Raw genomic sequence first — 20,280 nt, forward strand, 5'->3', positions numbered from 1 at the left:
ATATAAAACCACATTTGCTCCTGGCTAGTCCCTACAGGCTTATTTGTTATAGTCAAGGACTTTCCGAAAGGTAAAATTTGGCTTGGACTGAGAAAGTAAGAAACACTGATGAAGACAACGCCATAGTGAAAATGAAACTTTCATAGGCACAAAGGAATTCGAATGACCCCTTCTTGGAGGTAGTACTGCTTTGTTACACACTGAGAAACTTTGTTCTTTTATCACTGACTTTCAGAAATTTACTGTTTGAAATTACAGAATTAAGAATGAAACACCCCCCCTTTTGACAGAGTAGTCTCTCCACAGTGAGATCTTATATGTGATATGAGGTGTGATGAACAAGGAAAGGCTTTCTCACACTCCTTACATTCCTAAGTCCTCCACGATGAGTTTTTATATGTCTTCTGAAGGACGAGAAATCACGAAGGCCTTCCCACATTCCTTACATTGATATGGCCTCTCTCCAGTATGAACTCTTCTATGTGTCACGAGGTCTGAGGACTGGCTAAAGGCTTTCCCACATTGTTTACATTCATAAGGCTTCTCTCCACTGTGAATTCTTATATGTTTAGTGAGGAATGAGACCTGACTAAAGGCTTTCCCACATTGTGTACGTTTATATGCCTTGTCTCCACTGTGAGTTCTTCTATGATTACTGAGATGTGAGGAACAATTAAAGGCTTTTCCACATTCCTTACATTCGTAAGGCCTTTCTCCACTGTGAATCCTTCTATGTACAGTGAGGTTTGAGGATTGCCTAAAGACTTTCCCACATTCCTTACATTCATAAGGCCTCTCTCCACTGTGAATTCTTATATGTGAAGTGAAGGTAGAAGAATACTTAAATGATTTCCCACATTCCTTACATTCATAAGGCCTGACAGCGCTATGAATTCTCCTATGCAAAGCGATGGCTGAAGAATACCTAAAGGCTTTCCCACATTCCTTACATTGATATGGCCTTTCTCCAGTATGAATCCTTCTATGTGATATGAGGCCTGAGAACTGCCTAAAAGCTTTTCCACATTGCTTACATTCATAAGGCTTCTCTCCACTGTGAGTTGTTATATGTGTAGTGAGGGTTGAGACCCGACTAAAGGCTTTCCCACATTCCTTACATTCATAAGGCCTCTGCCCAGTGTGAGTTCTTATATGGGTAGTGAGGTGTCCTGACTGACTAAAGCCTTTCCCACATTCCTTACATTCATAAGGCCTCTCTCCACTGTGAGTTCGCATATGCTTAGTGAGGTATGAGGGCCATCTAAAGGCTTTCCCACATTCATTACATTCGTAAGGCCTCTCTTCACTGTGAGTTCCTAAATGTGCAGTGAGGGCTGAGGAAAAATTAAAGGCTTTCCTATATTCCCTACATTCATAGGGCTTATCTCTGTTATAGAAAAGGAGGGATAAAGGGTCACTAGAAGAACTTTCTTTACATTCACCGTTGTGACCTCTCACATGTGTCCAAAAGGACGAGAAACTACAGAAATCTTTCCCATACTCATTACATTTATACTGATTGTCACTAGTGAGTGTTGTCACAGGATTCTTAAGAGTTGAGATACAAATGAAATCCTTGCCACATACCTCACACTTATGGGGTTTCTTGCCACTAAGAGGTCTCATAGGAGTGGTACCACCACAGGCTTCTCTACACGCAATAAACTGACAGGCATGGTGGTTATGTGATGAGGGATCCATGATGGCTTTTTCACAGTCAGAGCATTCAAAAGGATTTACTTCTGGAGGATTTCTTTTCTGCACGGTAAGATTTGGAACCCGGCTGAAGGTTTTCCCACACGGATTGCCTTCGTTACTTTCACAGAGGTTTTCTACTGTATGAATTCTGTTAAAAACAGGTAACATGTTGGAAATCAATTATTTCCACTTCATCATTACCAAACAAAGTGAACACGCAGTTTTTGGCTTGACTTCTCTCCTGTTTCATAGCTTAAATCATCTAGCAGAAATACTACCATAATTGTCACTGTTTTTCTAAAATATGAGGCTTTCTGATCATTGTGTGTAAGTGAAATATGTTTCAAATACTCAATGTCTGACACACATTTATGAAAAAGTTGTGAAAATTCCCTGAACACGTAAGTTTACAGCAAAGTTTATACATATACAAATATACATACACATATATATTCATATATGTATGAGTACATATCAGGGCTTCGAACTGGTTCGTATTACTTCAAAAATTGCCAACGTAAATAAGGGCAGTGTTTGCGTTGAATATCTGCTGCCCATCGGATTTAAACCTGTGTTGGAAACACCACAGGGCCCTGAACAAAGATGGCAGGCAATCTCATAGGTTTCAACGCGTGTCGCTCCGCACAGTACTGTGAATAATCCCACCTGCATGGATTCCAAAAAAGTTTCAGGAACCTGCTGCAGAATCCTGAATAGCAGGAGTATGACGAGAAACACACATTCAAAGCAGTGTAGTGGGACACCGTGTTTGTGCAGGGCACCGCCAACTGTTCTCTGCTCAGGTCAAAATCCAACAGGCAATAGGTTTGGAGGCTATGCAATGCGTACACCTACCTTCTTTATGTTTACAATTACTGAACTGTTGTGAAACAGTTGGAAACCTTGGTATACACACATGAACATACGAATGTGTATTTTAAGGTCATCACAACTCAGGATTTTCTCTTGAAGCACCACTTTCTCTTGTTTGAATGACACTCACCTCAAACGTCTCTCTTGGTTTTTATGATCATCTTTATTACTATGTAATTCAGAGATTTCTCCTAACGTGGACGACCAGATGTTATTTTTTATGTATCGCATCATTATATGTTTCCTGGGTAACTTTTCTCCATCCTTAAGGTTTCCAAAGTCTGACCCAATAATTCAAGTTGAGGTTCGCGATATGAAACAAACAGAAAGAAATTATTAGGGGAAAAAGGACCACTGTTAATAAAGACGTAGCCACATTTCACGGTTTCAGCACTTTACCAATGGTTTAGAAGCAATTTACTAGGACATACTTTTACGAACCTTGAGAGTAATGGTGACATGAATAAGCGTAATTAGAGCTAAGTAGAAAGATATTGGACACGATATACATGTAACATTAAATGAGAAAAAGGATCCGCATGACCGCAGCTGTGAAAGGATCACTAAAGTCAGAAAAGGAAGCTCAGGTTTCCGTGAAGTTGTGTCTCTGGGAAAACAAATGTGTAGAGCTGACATGGTGCTCGTGAAGAAACGCTTATCATGAGGGAAGGCAGTGAAGAGTAATGAGGAGTTCCTTGATATTGAGCCAATACTTTGCTCTTCAGGGTCTCTGAAGATAGACAGGTGTGGGTTGATTTGCAGCAAAATAATCATGTCAAACTTGTAATCAACACAGTAATACTCTACGCGGTCCCAAAATACAATACAGTCTGTACCCCAAAGTGACCCCTAAAGCCAATGCTTACATTTACAACACTTAAAGAGCCTCAAGGCTTTTAATCACAAGAGAAGTGAAAGCTAAGTGTAATACATAGTGCTTTGTGTTCACGGAGAAGCCAAGATACATGAGCTCTATAGACCAAAGGACCATGCCTGCTTTATGTAATGATTCATTCTCATTGCTCAGCCCAAATTCTGGAGTAAAGTTAATGAGTAAAAGAGGTTTGTTCACTAAAGGAATAACAGAAAAAAGAAGAAAAAAAAAGGAATCTGTTCTTACCTACTGAGGCCAGGTTTCTGAAGGTTTCGATCATCACATCTCTGTAGAGTTTTCTCTGAGTAAGATCCAGCAAAGCCCACTCTTCCGGGGTAAAGACCACAGCCACATCCTCAACAACCACTGAGTCCTAAAACATTGACACATTCTGCATCAGCAAGGTACCATGGACTTCAGTGTGTACAAGAATGAAGGGTGAGCCTGACAGTCCTGGGGAACAGAGAATTCTTAGGGATTTGACACAAGGTTCTGTGTACTATCAAGGTCTACTCTACGGTATGGCCATCAGCCTCGTCCCTTCACTAACTACATTCACTTCCTCACTGATTGCTTTCTGTCTCACAGACGTCCAGCACTGAAATTATCTCTCTACAGTTCGACTGCAACCAATTGCAGTTGTATTCTCCTCTCTCTTTACCGTCTGGAATGGTTAGAAAACATAGCAGACATTAGAGAAATGCTCTCATTCAGATCTTCACTTCCTTGTGAACAAACAATTACCCCTCCTTCCGTAAGCCCTACCAGAACACACTCAACAAAACATAAAGCACCGGGTGGAGACAGGATGATGTATAGTAACTGGTACACACTGCAGAAGGGCAGTTTTGCTTTTGTTTCTCACAACCATGGGAGGACCAGGGGCCAATATCAACACACTGGCAACCCAAACACTGAGCTGGTCATATTTTCTTCAACTCTTGGAGATCAGCATGTGGCTGATTCAAGTCAGTAGACTCTCATTCAACAGAGAGCACCAAGGCCCAAACTGGGGATGTCACAGGTCCACAAACACAGTCTAATGTTAGAAGACGACAAGGAGCACAACCTCTGCAGAAACAAGGACAGCACGCCCTTGTGTTTCCTCAGTGACAAAAGGTTACCATTTCCATTTGGAAACCCTGGTGGCATAGTGGTTAAGTGCTACGGCTGCTAACCAAAGGGCCAGCAGTTCAAATCCGCCAGGCACTCCTTGGAAAGTCTATGTGGGCAGTTCTACTCTGTCCTATACGGTCGCTGTGAGTCGGAATCAACTTGATGGTACTTGGTTTGGTTTTTCGTTGGAATGACTGTAAAACATGATAAACGTAATCAATGTCACCAAACTATACATGTAAACGCTGTTGAATTGACAAACATTTTGTTAGGTATAACTTCTACTACAAAAAAATTAATATTATAAGTAGAGCTGAAATGCAGAGAGTTTACCGGTTAAATTGCCTATGAAGCCTAGGAAATAGACTTACACACCAGCCCTCTAGGGGCTGTGCTTTAGAATTCTCTCACATTCGCAGTCCCTGGAAGGCACCTAACCATGACTACCTGAACCCTGACCACTGGAATCCCCTGGTCTGTAAGAGTGACCTTTCTGAAACAGCAGCAATCCGTTGGGTTTCTCGTGTCAAGAGGAGAGAAAAGGCTGATAAAAGACGCCTTCAGTGCTGAAACAGAGTAATTTTGGAGAAAGAAGACTCCTCTTCTCAGGGAAATGGTGACGTGAGCAGCCTATGTCATCTCTAATCCATTCTGGTATGATCGCATGACAGCAACTTTGAACCAGAGCCCAAAGCCAAAGGTCTCCTCCACTGCAGTGGGCGAGCTTATATATTTTGAACTCACCAAAAACCCTGATATTTATTATAGAATAATGATGAAATGTTCCATGTACTGAGCAACTGTGATTTTTCTTTCATGACTCTTCTAAGCAGATATTATTTCAGACAGGGCATAGCTGAGTAAAGTTAGAGACGAGCATTTAATCACATCCTCAGTGCTTCCCACATGGAACACTGCTGAGCCAGGATCACAATGCAGGTCAATTTCTCTTTGAAGTCTAAATTCCTGACAACTCCATTTCTGTCCATATGCATACAGTTTTGTTGTTATTTTTGCTGTTACCGTCCAATAACACCACAAAAAAAATAAAACAAAAACCCAAACCCAGTCGATGATCTGAAGTCCTCGTGGATAATAGGAAGAGGAGAAAAAGGTAAACACTCTATTCAATTCATACAACCAGGACATACTTCTCCTGGCAAAGCCCTGTGTCTCAGACAAGACTTCTTCTCTCCAGACCCTTAAGTGGCTACATTCATTCATTAAAATTGATTCAGGTGCTACTGATACAGAGGCTACTGCACATTGGCAAAGCAGATACAGCAGTCAACAAAACAAACACCCAGATGAACATGGATAGTAAATTCTTTGAGTGGGGACAGTAAACTTAAATACATAAACATGTATATATAACTATCATGTGGCAATGTGTTCTATAAAAGAATTCAGGTCTTTGAGAAGAAACCGTTCTAGAAGGAGGAAACAGCCAGAGCACAGGTCAGAAGGTGTGAAGGTGTCTTGGATGTCTTAGGAAGAGCCAAAGGCCCACGTGGCTGGAGCAGAATGCAATGCAGAGGAAAAACCGGATTAGGAATCTGGACGGGTGATTGGGGTCAGTGGGCTTATCATGTTCGGGGGAGCTCGTTGGCAACTGAAAAGAATCTAGCTTTTAATCTTAGTGAAATGCTGAGTAATTTTACACTTTTGAGCAGTGGAGGAAACTGGAATGATACCTCTCAATCCTTTAAAGACTCAAAGTGCTCCAGTGCCTAGGGGGACTCAAGAACACTGTTCAGAGACATGGGACAAGGATGGCTCTAGAGGGTCGGGGCTCAGCCTCCACAGCCAGAGCTGCTCCGTCTTCAGATTCAGGACAGAACACTCTGTCATTCAACACAGAACACCAAGAACCGGGGGGTAGGGTGGGGATATTAACACCGCGTGATGCTACCTCTGAGAGTCACATAAGGAAGGTAACACCAGGTATTCAAATCTTCAAATGCCATGTATGTAGGGATGAAGGGCCCAGAGACAGTGGAGCAAGGTATTAGGGTGCCTCCTAGGGCTCAGTTCCTCAGCCTCCTCTGTCACTGTCTTCTTCACTGAAACCACAGTCCCGCAGCACACGGCTGCTTCCCAACAATTCAGATCCAGCCTCACCCACATAATGCTAAGGATAACCCAGTTCTGCGTAGAACTCACCATTTTCTTCTCCAGCTTCTGGGCGTCTATGGAATGACCTGTCTGACCCCAAGAAGCCACTTCCAGGAAGAGGGACAGGACTGGAAGCAGAGGCCTGGGCAGTCTGGAGGCAGATGAATAATGTTTGGTCCACACACCAGTGACAGCAATTGAAATCCTTCCCTGTGATTGATGGATGTGCCAGAGGGTCGCCTGAGGTCCCCAGCTGCCTGGACTGGACTAGTTCTCCCTGCACCACACCTGAGGCCTGAAATGGAAGAAGGATGGGGAAGAAACAGTGTGGAGGAAGCAGGGAGTGACAGGCCTTTGGCCTCCTCCCAGGCTCAGGGCAATGCTCCACCCTGAGGGCCTTTACACTAAAGGCAGAACAGGCTCCAGCCCCCACAGCACACACCTGCATTCTTCAGGAAGCTCCACAGGCCTCTCCTTTCTGCAACAAGATCACACATGGAGGAATTTACCTCTCCCACAGCATGAGGAGCAACCAGGCCTGGCCAGGCTGCCAAACTTGAACCTGATTTCCTCCAGGGACTTAGGGATCCAATGTTCAAGTTGTGGGCTTACCTATGTATCTTTGTTCCTAGTATCAAATCTCAGTGGTATCTGACATTTACATGGATGAATTTTTAAGAAAGAACATACTTTTCATATATTGACAATGAACTCATCATGGTTCATTTATTTTTAAGTTATGTGCTGTAAAAAACCTTTCACTGTGCTTTTCTAAAACTTTTTCATCTTATTTATGACACTAATATCTGATCAGTATTTTTCTGTTCCTTTGGAATTAACTAACATTTCTTTCTGCCCCTTGACTTTTCTGGTATTTTTTCCCCCTTCATTTTCAAACCATGAGAACACCACTCACTAAGATTTTGAGAAATCTGGGGGGATTCCTGAACACTTTCTCTTTCTGGTATTAAATAGATCAACAAATAAATCAGAAAATCTTTATGCTTTCACTAAGGACCCGTCTCGTGCCTCACTTCCTATTTCTTTTCACCCTGCTCCCTCTCCAGCTTGAGTCCTATTTCATTTCTTGGTCTCACTGTCAATGAATTCTCTGTTGCAAGATCTTTACACCAGTGTCTCCCCTCTACACGTTATCCTTCTTTTTTTTTATTTTCTGTAATACAGCTCTGTAATTTTAATTCACATCATTATTTCTCGACTAGTATTCCCAGCATAAATCAGGAGCTTGTTCACTATGTGGAAATCTCAAGTCCCATCCCAGAATTTCTCAATCGAAATTTGCATTTCAACCAGATCCGGGGGTTATCCACATTGACATTCAAAGGTGAGAAGCATTCAGTGATGTACAGGAATGAGCAGTCTATGAAGGGATGCCCTTTCATCCATCCACACCTCTATTATATCACTGGCTATCTTCCTGATTCACAATCAATCTCGACGTCTAGGCCTCCTCACACTCTTCCCTAATTTGTTCATAACAAGCTCCTGCCTGACATCATTCAATCATCGTTGTCACTTCCAAAATCTATCTGCGGCATAGGAAATGCTCAGTGCCCATCAGTGGCTGTCCATGGGCCTTCCAAAAGCCCAGAGTTTTCAGCACGGTTCTAAACGACCTGTTCCAATCCAGCTCACACAAACCTCACCACTCACTTGTTGTTTTCTCTGCTTTAATCATCTCTGTCTTCCATCAATGAGTGGATAATACTGGGTTCTCTGCTGCCTCAGGGATTTACACATTTATTTTTCCCAACTGAAATACTCTTTCCACACCCACCCATACAAAATGGTATCAGCTCTACACAACACTGCATGTAGCTAAAAAAAAAAAAAATTTTCTGAATCTTCACTGAAATAATATCCCTTTTCAAGCAGGTGAACCTCACTCTCGGGTTAGGTCTTTTTAATATAGATATCACATATCCTTAGTTTTTCATTATTTCTTTAAAACTGTCTCCCAAGCTAGACTATAAATCTATGGGCAGACACTCTGTATTTTGTCTTCTTGTTTCTTCTGGCCTGTGACACTGATCACTGAGGACACACACAGATTATTACCTGTTATATATAGTCTTCAGCAGCACTATCCAAGAGTACTTTATGTGAAGATAGACATGTTCTGTTTTTGTACAGCCCAATATGGTAGTCACTAGCCCTATGTGCCTATTCACCACAGAATATATGACTAGTGCAATGAAGGAACTCTACTTTTAGTTTTAATTACTTTTAATTGAAATAGCAGCACCTGGCTAGTGGGCATCACAGCTCAAGTGGACTCACCAGACCCTTAAGCAACCAACAGGGCAGAGAGGGCATGAAAGCTGCCAGCAGCACAATGCAGAGCTTCACAGTTTTGGGCTTGCTAAAAGTCTGTCACATAGGGAAATGGAACATTGCACTCAGTTTGCTTTTACTTGCATGATGAAGGTTAATGTCAACCTGAATTGGATTTACCTCATTCTGAAAACCTCAATGACATTTAAACATAGAAATGAGTGGGAATAACTGAGGGGACAGGAGGGACACTTTCTGCAGAGGTGACATTTGAAGTGAGACAAGAATTATAGGAATTATTGAGTTCCTAGAGTTTAAAAGTTTTCCTCTAATCAGCAGAAATACTTGGTGCGAAGGCTGAAAGGCAGGGAAAATGATGACATGTCTGAAAAGGTTTTTTTCTAAAAAGATGTCAAGAGCCTATGAAATATGAGGGTGTTCTAAATTTAACTCAGATGTGGAGGGTCTTGTCAGAGAGGGTAAAATATGTGGATTTTTTCTGGATGTGATTGAGAGTTGGCTTGGTTTACATTGTTGATATCTGCCTCTTGCTGCTGGGTGGAGACTGTACCTTCCTCTGAAAAGAGAAATAGGAGAACAAAGTTCAGAGCTGCCTTCCTAAGGGAGCTCCCCTCTCACGGTAGCTTGGACTGTTTCCCTGAATGCAGTGAATGAATGAAGGCTGGTGCAGCTTACCGGCTGGGAAAGCCAGGTGAGAAGTAGATTTGTTCAGGTGAGATTTTAAAAGCTCTGTCTTGGACACGTTAGGTTTCAGAGCGTTACAGTCCTTAGTGTTCCAGGTGGGCTATGGGAAGGACTTGGTGTCTGAGTCCATTGGGACCCAGGAGCCTGAATCTCATCCTGTGGGCCGTCTTCTGCTGGCCACGAACAATCACACTGTGTCCTCTGAAACAGGCTGCATTCCCACTTCTGAAGCTGCAAGCTAAAGGAGAGGAAGAGCAGAGTGTTGGCACGGATGAGGCCTTTAGCAAATAATTAATGGTTCCTGGCACAGATTCCAACGTCTGCCAGCAGACATTTGGTTACTGTACTAAGGGACTAGACGAGCTCGATGCAGACCAGGGGCTGATAATTACAGTCAACTTCTGGATGAAAAGCTTCTTTTTTTCTGCTTGACTTTCAAGGCTCTGTGAAGACTTCTCCTGAGTGAAGACATCCCTTATTTTAACTGAACCACTGCTTATAGTTGTACACGTTACAGTGAATTCTTTAGATCTTTGTAAACACTCAGGCGTATTTGGAGGAAGCATGTGAACCTGCCTTTTTGGTAACTTTGAAAAACGCCAACATGGAACTTCATGTGGTTTAACCTGTCTTGTTCAAGAAGAAATTAAATGACTACCGTGTGTGTGAGAGAGAGAGAGAGAGAGAGAGGGAAAAGAACCAACAGATGCATGGATTAAAAAAAATAGAATATTATTCGGCCATAAAAAGAGATTAAGTTCTCATAAATGTTACGCTATGGATGAACCTTGAAAACTCTATGCTAAGTTAAACAAGTCAGACACAAAAGTATAAATCTTGTACAATCTCACTTAAGTATCTGTAATGGGCAAGTATATAGAGACCAAATCGTTACTAGGGGGAGCTGGGAGAGAGGACGGGAGTTAATGCTTAAGCGACACTGACTTTCTTCTAATGGTGATGGAAAATCTTGGAAGTTGATAGAGGTGATAGTTGCACTACATGGTGAAAGCAATTAACATTGAATTCTGCATGTAAAAATGGTTGAAAAAGGAAAAAGACTTGTTATGTATATTTTAACACACACAGATACCATGAAATGACAGTATTAAGAAGAAAGAAATTTAATTTCTTGGTTAGAATGTATAAGTGAAAGGAGGGAGCTTTAGATGCTGTGAGGATATTGAGAGGAAAACTGGTATTTCTAAGATTTCACACCAACCTTAAAAGAAATAAAATCATATTTCAAGAACTGCAGTGCGTAAAGAATTGGTTTTTTAATGTAATTAGATCTAGATCACCTTGTTAATATGTGAAAAAAAGGCTTCTTCCATACCAATATATAAATATATATGTACACACAAAACACGAACTATAATTCATAGCAACTTTAAAAAAGATTAAGCACTGGCACTCTCAATAATTTCTCCAACAGGACACTGAAATACAGACACTTGAAATTTGCTCCATAGGGTTTTCAGCGCTGTGACCTTTCAGGAGCAGATAGACAGGCCTGTCTTTCAAGGCTCATCTGGGTGAGTTCAATCCACCAACCTTTCCGCTAATAATCTGAACCTTTTCAGCTACCCAGGGCCGCCCTACTTCACTCTTTCACTGTGTAAAGTAATTATTATACAAGATAAGGGACCTTTTCAACACTGCAGTGTCGCTGACCCTCTAAGATCTGAAGTATATGGGTTAGTGGCATTACACGGGCCTCCCATCTTCCCTTCATTCCTAATTTTCGCCGCTCTGACTCTAGGAATATGCAGGGTTTGTGCTCCAAGAAGCCGTCGACCTTTTAAGGACTGTGCTTCCCTGGCAGCAGAAACTGTGGTTCTGAAACAGGCTGTCAGCCATACTGAAAACCCCAGTCAACACCCCTCCCCCCCCCTTTGTCTTGCTAACCACAAGCTTGTTTTGAGCAGGAAGTCGCAGCAGGTACTGGCTGGGTCCATTGACTAGCCCTAGTCATGCCTTGAAGCATGCAGAGATTGAGATCACATGCTTCACCTGACCCTCTCCCCACCCCAATATAGGCAGGGGAGGGCTAAAGGCAGAAGACTCCAGGTACCAAACCCAACCCCTGAGGCCACTGGAAACCAAAAGCTCCCCAGCTCCCCTAGTCAGCCAGCACGTGGCCATAAGGTCACTAGACCCCAGGTGCTCCTCGTATATGCAGACAGTAAACTTGCCACTTTCTGTTACCCTTGCAATCAGTGTCCATCTTATTTCAATCAGCTAATAAGACAGGACCAGAACCCGAGTGGTTAGGTTACAGTTCAATTCCCAGTACCCAATCTAGCACAGACTACACACCCAGGGTGTGTCATCTCAATAAATCGTTCGTCGCCTGCATTAAGACTGTTCAGCAACATCACATTTTATATCGCACCAACTACGACTGGCTGTATGGTTTCTCACACAATCGTGATGAAAATTTCTGCCTTAACGCCCAAGAAATTCCTCGAAAGCTACCTGTATTAAATGTTTTCCTCCTGAAACTGGGTAAACATGCTCCTAAACGTACGTACTATTTCCAAGTCATGTTTGTTGATTGTTCATCAGTCCTAAATACATATACCCATTAAAGGAGGAGGTTATATTCCTCGCCACAATCTTCATTTCCCCAGGACCACTAATAATCAACAAAAGTCCTGCCTGATGAAGCACAGAAAAGAAAGAGGAGCCGTTTCAGGCAGGGAGACTGTGATCACTATGCCCCTTGAAGTAACAACAGATTTGCATTTGAGTTCAGACACTGCTACTTAGTAGATATTTGTCTACGCGCGAGGTATTAAATTTCTCCGAGATTATTAGACTTGTGTAAAACGTTACAAATCGTCGCTCCCTGGCAGTGGTGTTTGGAGGCTCAGAGAAGGTCCCTTAGACGAAGTCCTCGACCCCGTGCCCAGCCCTCCAGAAACAGCTCAGTAAACGGTAAATATACGCAGGGGCCAGCAGTGACTGAGGGCTGAGGAGCAGCTCAAGGTAACCGCGCACCTGTGTCTCCACAACACGTGGGGACGCGCCATTCAGACGCCGGGAGCGACCCGAACCCCTAGGAGGCCCGGGACCCTACATGTCTCCGCGTTTCCTTAGCAGCACAGGTCTGGGCGGCTCCCACCACCTCACCTGTCCACGCACCGACACACAAAGGCCTCCAGGAAGCAGTTGCTGCCACACACCGGAGGAGCCGGTCGGACGCCGACCAAGGAGGCACACTTCCGCTTCCGGTGAGCAGGAGAAGCAGCAGGACTCCAACAGGAACACAGAAACTAGTGATTCATCTCATTCATTGGATATATGGGAAAAAGTAAAACAAAATAGCAATGAAAATATTCATGAATTTATCAAGGAAAGCAGGTGATATGGCCAGGTAGCATTCAAACCAAGGAAGCATTGAGCATTGAATATTTGCAATTTATTTGTCTAACAGAGCACACACGAGTAGGAAAAAAATAAGCATATAAAATCACAGCTGATCTTAGGTACAATCAGGTAGGTTCCAACTCATAGTCACCATACGTACGACAGAACCAAACACTGTCCTGTCCTGCACCATCTTCACAACCATTGCTACTCTTGATCCCATCATTGCAGCCACTGTGTCAATCCACCTCATTTAAGGTCTTCCTCTCTTTCGTCTACTTTAACAAGCATGATGCGCTTCTCCAGGGACTTCTCCCTCCTGATAATAGTCAAAGTACGTCAGACGAATTCTCGCCATCCTCGCTTCTAAGTAGCATTCTGGTTGTACTTCTTCCAAGACACATTCCTTCGTTTTTCTGGCAGTCCACAGTATATTCAATATTCTTCACCAACACCGCAATTCAAAGGCATCAGTTCTTGAGTCTTCCTTATTCATTTCCAGCTTTTGTATGCATATGAGGTGAGTGAAAATACTATTGGTTGGGTCAGGTGCACCTTATTTCTCAAAGTGATATTTCTGCTTTTAACAGTTTAAACTGGTCTTTTGCAATAGTTTTGCCCAATTCATCATTTGATTTCTTGACTGCTGCTTCCATGGGTAAAAGTTTCTGTAAAAAATAGCTCTAAGAAACTCAATAGGAGGATGCTCTTTAGTAGCAATTACAGAGGGGCAAATCAATACCATAGACATACCATTTCACTTCCACTAGGATAGCTAAATTTAAAAAATCAGGAAAAAAAAACAAGTTAGGATGTAGGGAAATTGGAAACACCTATTGCTAGTCGGAATGCAAAATGGTAAAGCCCTCCAGCAAAACTGTAGTGGTTCCTCAAAACTAAAAATAGAACTTCCATGTGACCAAGCAACTCCACTCCTACTTACATAACCAAAAGACTTGCAAGCAGAGGCTCAGAGACTTGTACATCCATGTTCATTGCAGCACTGTTCACAATAGCCAAAAAGTAGAAGCAACATAAATGCCCATCTACATTTGAACGGATAAACAAAATGTAGAAGAAATGAACTATCAGTACACATGCTACAATACAGATGGAGCTGGGAGACATTCTGCTGAGTGAAATAAGTCAATCGCAGAAGGACAAATACTGTACGACTTGACTGATGTAAAAATGCAAACCCAAATCCACCGCCATCCAGTCGATTCTGACTCATGGGCAATCCTATAGGACAGAATAGAACTGCCCTATAGGGCTCTAAAGCTGTAATATTTACGGAAGCAGACCGTTACATCTTTCTCCTGTGGAGTGACTGGTGAGTTCAAACCGCCAACCTTTCAATTAGCAGTCGAGTGCTTAACCACTCCGATACCAGGGCTCCGTAAAAAGACAAGAAAAGCAAATGTGTGGAGAAGAAATTTCATTAGTGGTTATTGAGGTGAGAGGGAAAGGAAAACGAAAATGAGATGGGGTTAAAGGTGATAGAAATACCACATTGATTAAGGGCAGTGTTGCATGGCCGATTATTCTAATAACTACCGGTAAGTTGGAACCTGTAAAAAGTTGAATTAGCAAAATTTGTGTAATATATTCACAACACTAACAACAACAACAAAAGTTCTTGCTGAGGCTGCTTAAATCTCATGAGATTTAGAGGTTTATGACCATGGATTCATGAGACATCCCAGTTAATTGGCCTAATGACACGTTTGGTGCTTCTGTTCTACCTTCTAGTTTGTTGTGTAGTGCCAGGTGTCTTAAAAGCTTACAAGCTGCCATCCAAGATACACAGGTGGACTCTGTTCACCTGGAGCAACAGAAGAAGGAGAGTCAAGAATAGGAGGAAGATATGGAATACGTGGCTACTTGGCTCCATGAACAACTGCCTTCTTTGCCATGTGATCAAAAGAACTGGATTGTGCCTGGCTACAATTACTGAACGTTTTGATCAAAGATTTTATAAAAGAATCCTGATGAAAAGGGGGAAAATGCAGCACAGAATTTTTTAAAATTCATGGACTCCAGACTTTCTGGAGCCAGGAACGTTGGATAAACCCCTGAAACTCTTCCCCTGAGATAATCTTTAAACCTTAAACCAGTAAGAATTCCCTGAAGTCTTCTTAAAACCAAACGATGTTTAGCTTAACTACTGAAAAATGTCTGCATTGAACATTATAAACTTTTAAAAACTGTAAGGTATCAAATTGACAGCAACAACTCCAAAGATTTGACAGGAATCTCAGGAGTCAGTGAATTTATGTTAATAGGGGAAGAACAGCTTAGAAAAGGATGATGAGAATGGTTGCACACCTTGAAGAATATCATCTGTCACTAAATTGTACATATGGAAACTGTTGGATTGGTGTATGGTTTGCTGTGCATATTCTCAACAAAAACAAAAAATTTAGAAAAAAAATTTTAGATTCAACAAAAGATATATAAGAAAGACTGTTTAAAAGATTTATTGAATGTGTTATCAGTTACATGAAATGTGTTGTCAAATCAGAAGTGTCAAATTTTCTTTGGGTTAAAAATTTATGTGTCAGCGTGCCTGATACTAGACAACAAGCACATGATACTGTCATAATTTTATTTTTTAATTAGTCATTATTTCTTTTGAATCTAGCATCATCTGAGGCAATGTTTTTAATGGGGCATTCCCATCATTTACCTATGGAGTTTTTTTTTAATTACTGTTCAGATGTTTAGAGACTTAACCCAAAACACCAAAACCAAATCTGTTGCTGTCTAGTCAATTTGAGTAGAACTACCCCATAGGGATTCCAAGGAGTTGCTGGTGGATTTGAATCACCAACCTTTGGTTTAGCAGCAGAGCTGATAACAACTGTGCCACCAGGGCTCCAAAAACTTGATGATCTTGTTATATTTGGGGTATCCTGTATTCTTACACAAATAACGAGGGGCTCCTGTTTTTCGTTGCCAACTGCACCTTCCCCCCACAAGGCATTTTCATAAGTGCCGCTATACCAATTTTTTTCATGTTGCTGTAATAAAAACTAGCATACAGCGCTTAACAAAATACTTCATGGGAAAAGGCACGGCTGCAAAACAAAAATAGAAGGTACATATTGTTTGTGTAAAAATATGGTACCCTGACTATATAGTATTACATCTCAAGATTACTATGTGTTGTATCCAAAGTTCTTTGAAGATAAGGTTAGTTATTGTTTAGAAATTTTTTTCAATTTACTTCATTTGACTTTGCATTACTTTTGTAATTAGTTTCCATCAGATCTTCCACTTTTATGAATTATTATAAGTTAACCGTGGCGTTTGAAAGTTTTGTCATTTGCATATAAGTTTTTATTTTGCTGCCTCACTGAAAATCCTTGATCAAAATAGTCCTACAAAAGATGGACTACATTGGACTTATGAAAAAAGGTGTGATATTTTGAAGATGGAATACACTAGGCTGAATGAAGATTTCCAGAACTCTCATGTAGAAGTTGATGGGTATACAGACTGTTCCTGACCCAGGATCCTGTGGAACTGAAATTAACTACATAGGACTGAGTGGACTAAAAGATTACTATGATTACACTTACTAGATCAGAGTCAAGCTTCACAACAAAAGAGGGCAGAAGAACATCATAAACTTACTAGTCTGTGAGGCCAGCTCACAAATCAAGCTTCTACCCTTAAACAACATAAGAGAAAACAAATAGGGATTCCAGTTTCTTAAAAGGTATACAGCATTTCTTTGGTAAGATCAAGTCAATTCCACAAAAACACAGGTTTTAGATAAAACTGATTAACTTGCCAGAGTCTCACATGGAGGTATATCAGACCCTCTGACAAAAACTGATCACCAAAAAAGTGCCCCACAGAGGAAAATAGACAATGCAAATGGGAACTCATTTTCCCAAAGTGATCACTGAAATTCCGAAATTATAGCGTTTTGGAACATGAACCCCAAACCAGTGCCCAGTAGAGGGAGCCCCAGGCTCACCTGTTGTCTTACTCATCTAGTGCTGTTATATCAGAAATTCCCCAAGTGGATGGCTTTAACAGCTCTTTTCACTTTCTTCTGAGTCCTCACCACAATTGTCTTTGATGTCCAGAATTCCACCAACACTCTCTTCAAGGCAATCTACGCTTCTACTCTTAGGCACTTTAAAACTCGTCCAGCCTCTATCCATTCCCAGTTGAAAAACAGCTTCCACATATTAGGTATCTGTCAAAGCAGCACGCCACCACCCCACTGCTACTGTCAAATTCTTAGTTACCTAGTGCTGCTATAACAGGAATACCACAGGTGGATGGCTTTAATAAACAGAAATTTGTTCTCTCACTGTCTAGAATACTGCAAGTCCAAATTAAGGGTGCCATCTCCAGGGGAAGGCTTTCTCTCTTTTAGCTCTTGGGGAAAGTCCTTGTCTACAGTCTTCCCCTGGTTAAGGAATTTCTCTGCACAGGTTTGCAAGACAATTTTTTCTGAGAATGTACAGGTTAGGTACACTGTTTGTATCCAGGGACCCTGGGGAAAAGCTGACAACATTCTTTCTTAGCTTGGTTACAAAGAGAAACATTTCTTTAGATACCAGATTAAGCCTGTCGGAAAATTAACTGTTGTCTGGTAAAAGTGGAAATAACAAAATGGAATCATGAGGCCGAGGCTCGAGCTAGCCTTTTTAGATACACCGAACGCTTCTATTTTGAAAGCTCTTACACAGAGGGAAAGGAAAATCAAAGAAGTATCCACATTGTTAGATTACGTGTCTATCATGGCACAGAGAATTGGATTACTGATCTGTGGACGTCGAGTGGATTGCAACTCATAAGGACTCTATAGGACAGAGTAGGATTGCCCCATAGGGTTTCCAAGGCTATAGTTTTTACAGAAGCAGACTGCCACATCTTCCTTCCGCAGAGCAGCTGGTGGGTTTCAAACGCCTATCTTTCGTTAGGAGCTGAACACGTAGCCACTGTGCTAACAGGGCTCCTTTTTCATTATTGAAAAGATGAAAATAAACACATTTAGATATCCTTGGGTCAAATTCTACTCCACCGAAACTACAATTTAGAGGCTTCCTGACATAAACAACTTGGTTATTTAAAAATGAGAGGTGGCAAACTACAGAATGTGTATCTTTTCATGATTAGAGAGCCAACTCACATGATAAGGAAAACAGTTGATGAACTGTTGTAGATGGAAGAAAGGAGAATTCTCTGACTAAACCTCTGTGTTGCACATCCCTTCTTTTGCCTGTTAATTTTTTAACTCCCAGCGAATCAACAGTTCTATCCAAGGACTTTTCTGACTTGGACATGCCCACCCACCCTCACGTCTTGGCGATTCTTGGAATTTGGGATTTTAGAGATGTAAAGACCCCACATCCAGCCTAGTCTCTTATCCAGGTGGGTGAGGGGTAGAATGCAGATTCATAGGCCCTTCAGATGTCAACATAGCAAGGTTATGTAAATTTTTGTATGAGCGACTTATCTGATTTGTAAACTTAAAAAAAAAATTTTTTTTACGTAAAGCGCAATAAAAATAAAAAATGATGAAGAAGGAAGTGGTTTGTGAGAGATATTTACAACGTTAAAAAATGAAGTAGATGCTGAATCAGCTTAAATCTGTTCAGATTTGTTTACTCGGTTTGGAGGTTTAGGATCATGGTTTCATGGGATATTCTGATTAAGTGGCCTAATCACATGTTTAGTACTTATACCTTCTAGTTAGTTGTGTAGTGCCTGGGGTCTTAAACACTTACAAGGAGCCATGAAAGACATAACAGTCGGTCTGTATTCACCGGCAGCAACAGAGGAAAAACTTGAGTCAGGAATATAAAGAACATATGGAAAGTGTAGATAATTGTCTCCATGAAAAACTGCTTCCAATACCATGAGACCAGAAGAACTGGGTGGTACCTGAGTACCATTACTGAACATTTTGATCAAAGGCTCTGTAGAAGAATCCTCATAAAAAGGGATAAAATATAGATAAGAATTTCAAATTCTCATGGACTCCAACTTCCTGAATCCATGAAGGTTGAATGAACCCCTGAAAATATTGCCCTGAGATAAACATTAAACCTTAAACCAAAAATATCCCCTGAAGTCTTCTTAAACCTAAACAATTGTTTAACTCGTCAAAAATGCCTGCCTTGAGCATCGGGCCCTTTCAGGAACTATCTATGTGGGATCAAACTGACAACAGCAGCAGGAAAGATTAGATAAGAAACTTAGGGAGCAATGAATTTATGTTAATGGGGGAAGAAGAACTCAGAAAAGGAGGACGAGAAGGGTGACACAACTTGAAGAATGCAATCAATATCACTAAATGGTACATGTAGAAACTGTTGAATTGCTGTATGTTTTGCTGTGTATATTCTCAACAACAACAAAATAAATACAATTCGGAGAAGGTCCTTATCTCTTCCCGAGGTGCTCCCGAGTGTTCTTCATGTGGCTTGTCAACTCTCTTCCTCCATCTCAGTTTCTCTGGCTTACTTGTTGGGTCTCTTTTATATCTCAAAAGACATTGACTCCAGACACAGCCAGCACTAATCCTGTCTCATTAGCATAACACAGGCAACCCATTCCCAAATGGGAATATGACCACAGATATATAGGGCAGGATTTATGACAATACTTTTGGGAGACACAATTCAGTCTGTAACATTCCACGTTTTGGCCGCCAAATTGAATATATCTGCCACATGCAAAACCCATTCACCCCATCACATCATTCCAAAAGTCTTAAATCAATTCTAAGTTCAAAATCTCATCTTCCAAGTCATCTAAATCAAATACAGGTGAGACTTTAGGCATATTCCATCCTCGGACAAAATTCCTCTTCATCTGTGAACCTGTGAAATCTAGGTTACAAATTATCTGTTTCCAAAGTACAATAGTAGAACAGAAACAATGTTGACATTTCTATCACAAGAGGGGCAAATTAGAGGGAAAGAAGGGATAAGGGGCACCAAGTAAGTCCAAAACCCAGCACCCCAACATATATTATCACTCAAGGCTTCAAAATAATCCTCTGGTCTCTGAGAACATCCAGGCAATAACCCTGCATTCCAGAGTCTAGGTGTTGACCATGATCTTCGGATTCTGGGTGTAAGCCCCTGAATCCTGAGCTTGATCTTGGCCTTTGAAGCCCACTGAGATGGCAACACTGCTCCCTTGCCTTGGGCGGCCCCATTCTTCTAATCCCTCTGGCAGCCCCACCACCTCAAACCCAA

The 20,280-nt window shown here is 41.5% G+C and overlaps 1 protein-coding gene across 1 annotated transcript in view; it reads right to left on the reverse strand.

The window, feature by feature from the left end:
• Window positions 1–393: 393 nt before the first annotated feature.
• LOC111749412 (zinc finger protein 420-like) overlaps window positions 394–20,280 on the reverse strand; it is a 55,980-nt gene continuing 36,093 nt past the window's right edge. The window contains exons 9-10 of the mRNA XM_064278029.1: window positions 12,812–12,906; window positions 394–1,846 (exon numbers count right to left, since the gene is read on the reverse strand). Coding sequence (XP_064134099.1) covers window positions 394–1,846; window positions 12,812–12,906 — 1,548 coding nt within the window. The remainder of the gene's footprint in view (window positions 1,847–12,811; window positions 12,907–20,280) is intronic.

The sequence above is a fragment of the Loxodonta africana genome, chromosome X (assembly GCF_030014295.1).
Source record: "Loxodonta africana isolate mLoxAfr1 chromosome X, mLoxAfr1.hap2, whole genome shotgun sequence".
NCBI classification, from domain to species: domain Eukaryota; kingdom Metazoa; phylum Chordata; class Mammalia; order Proboscidea; family Elephantidae; genus Loxodonta; species Loxodonta africana.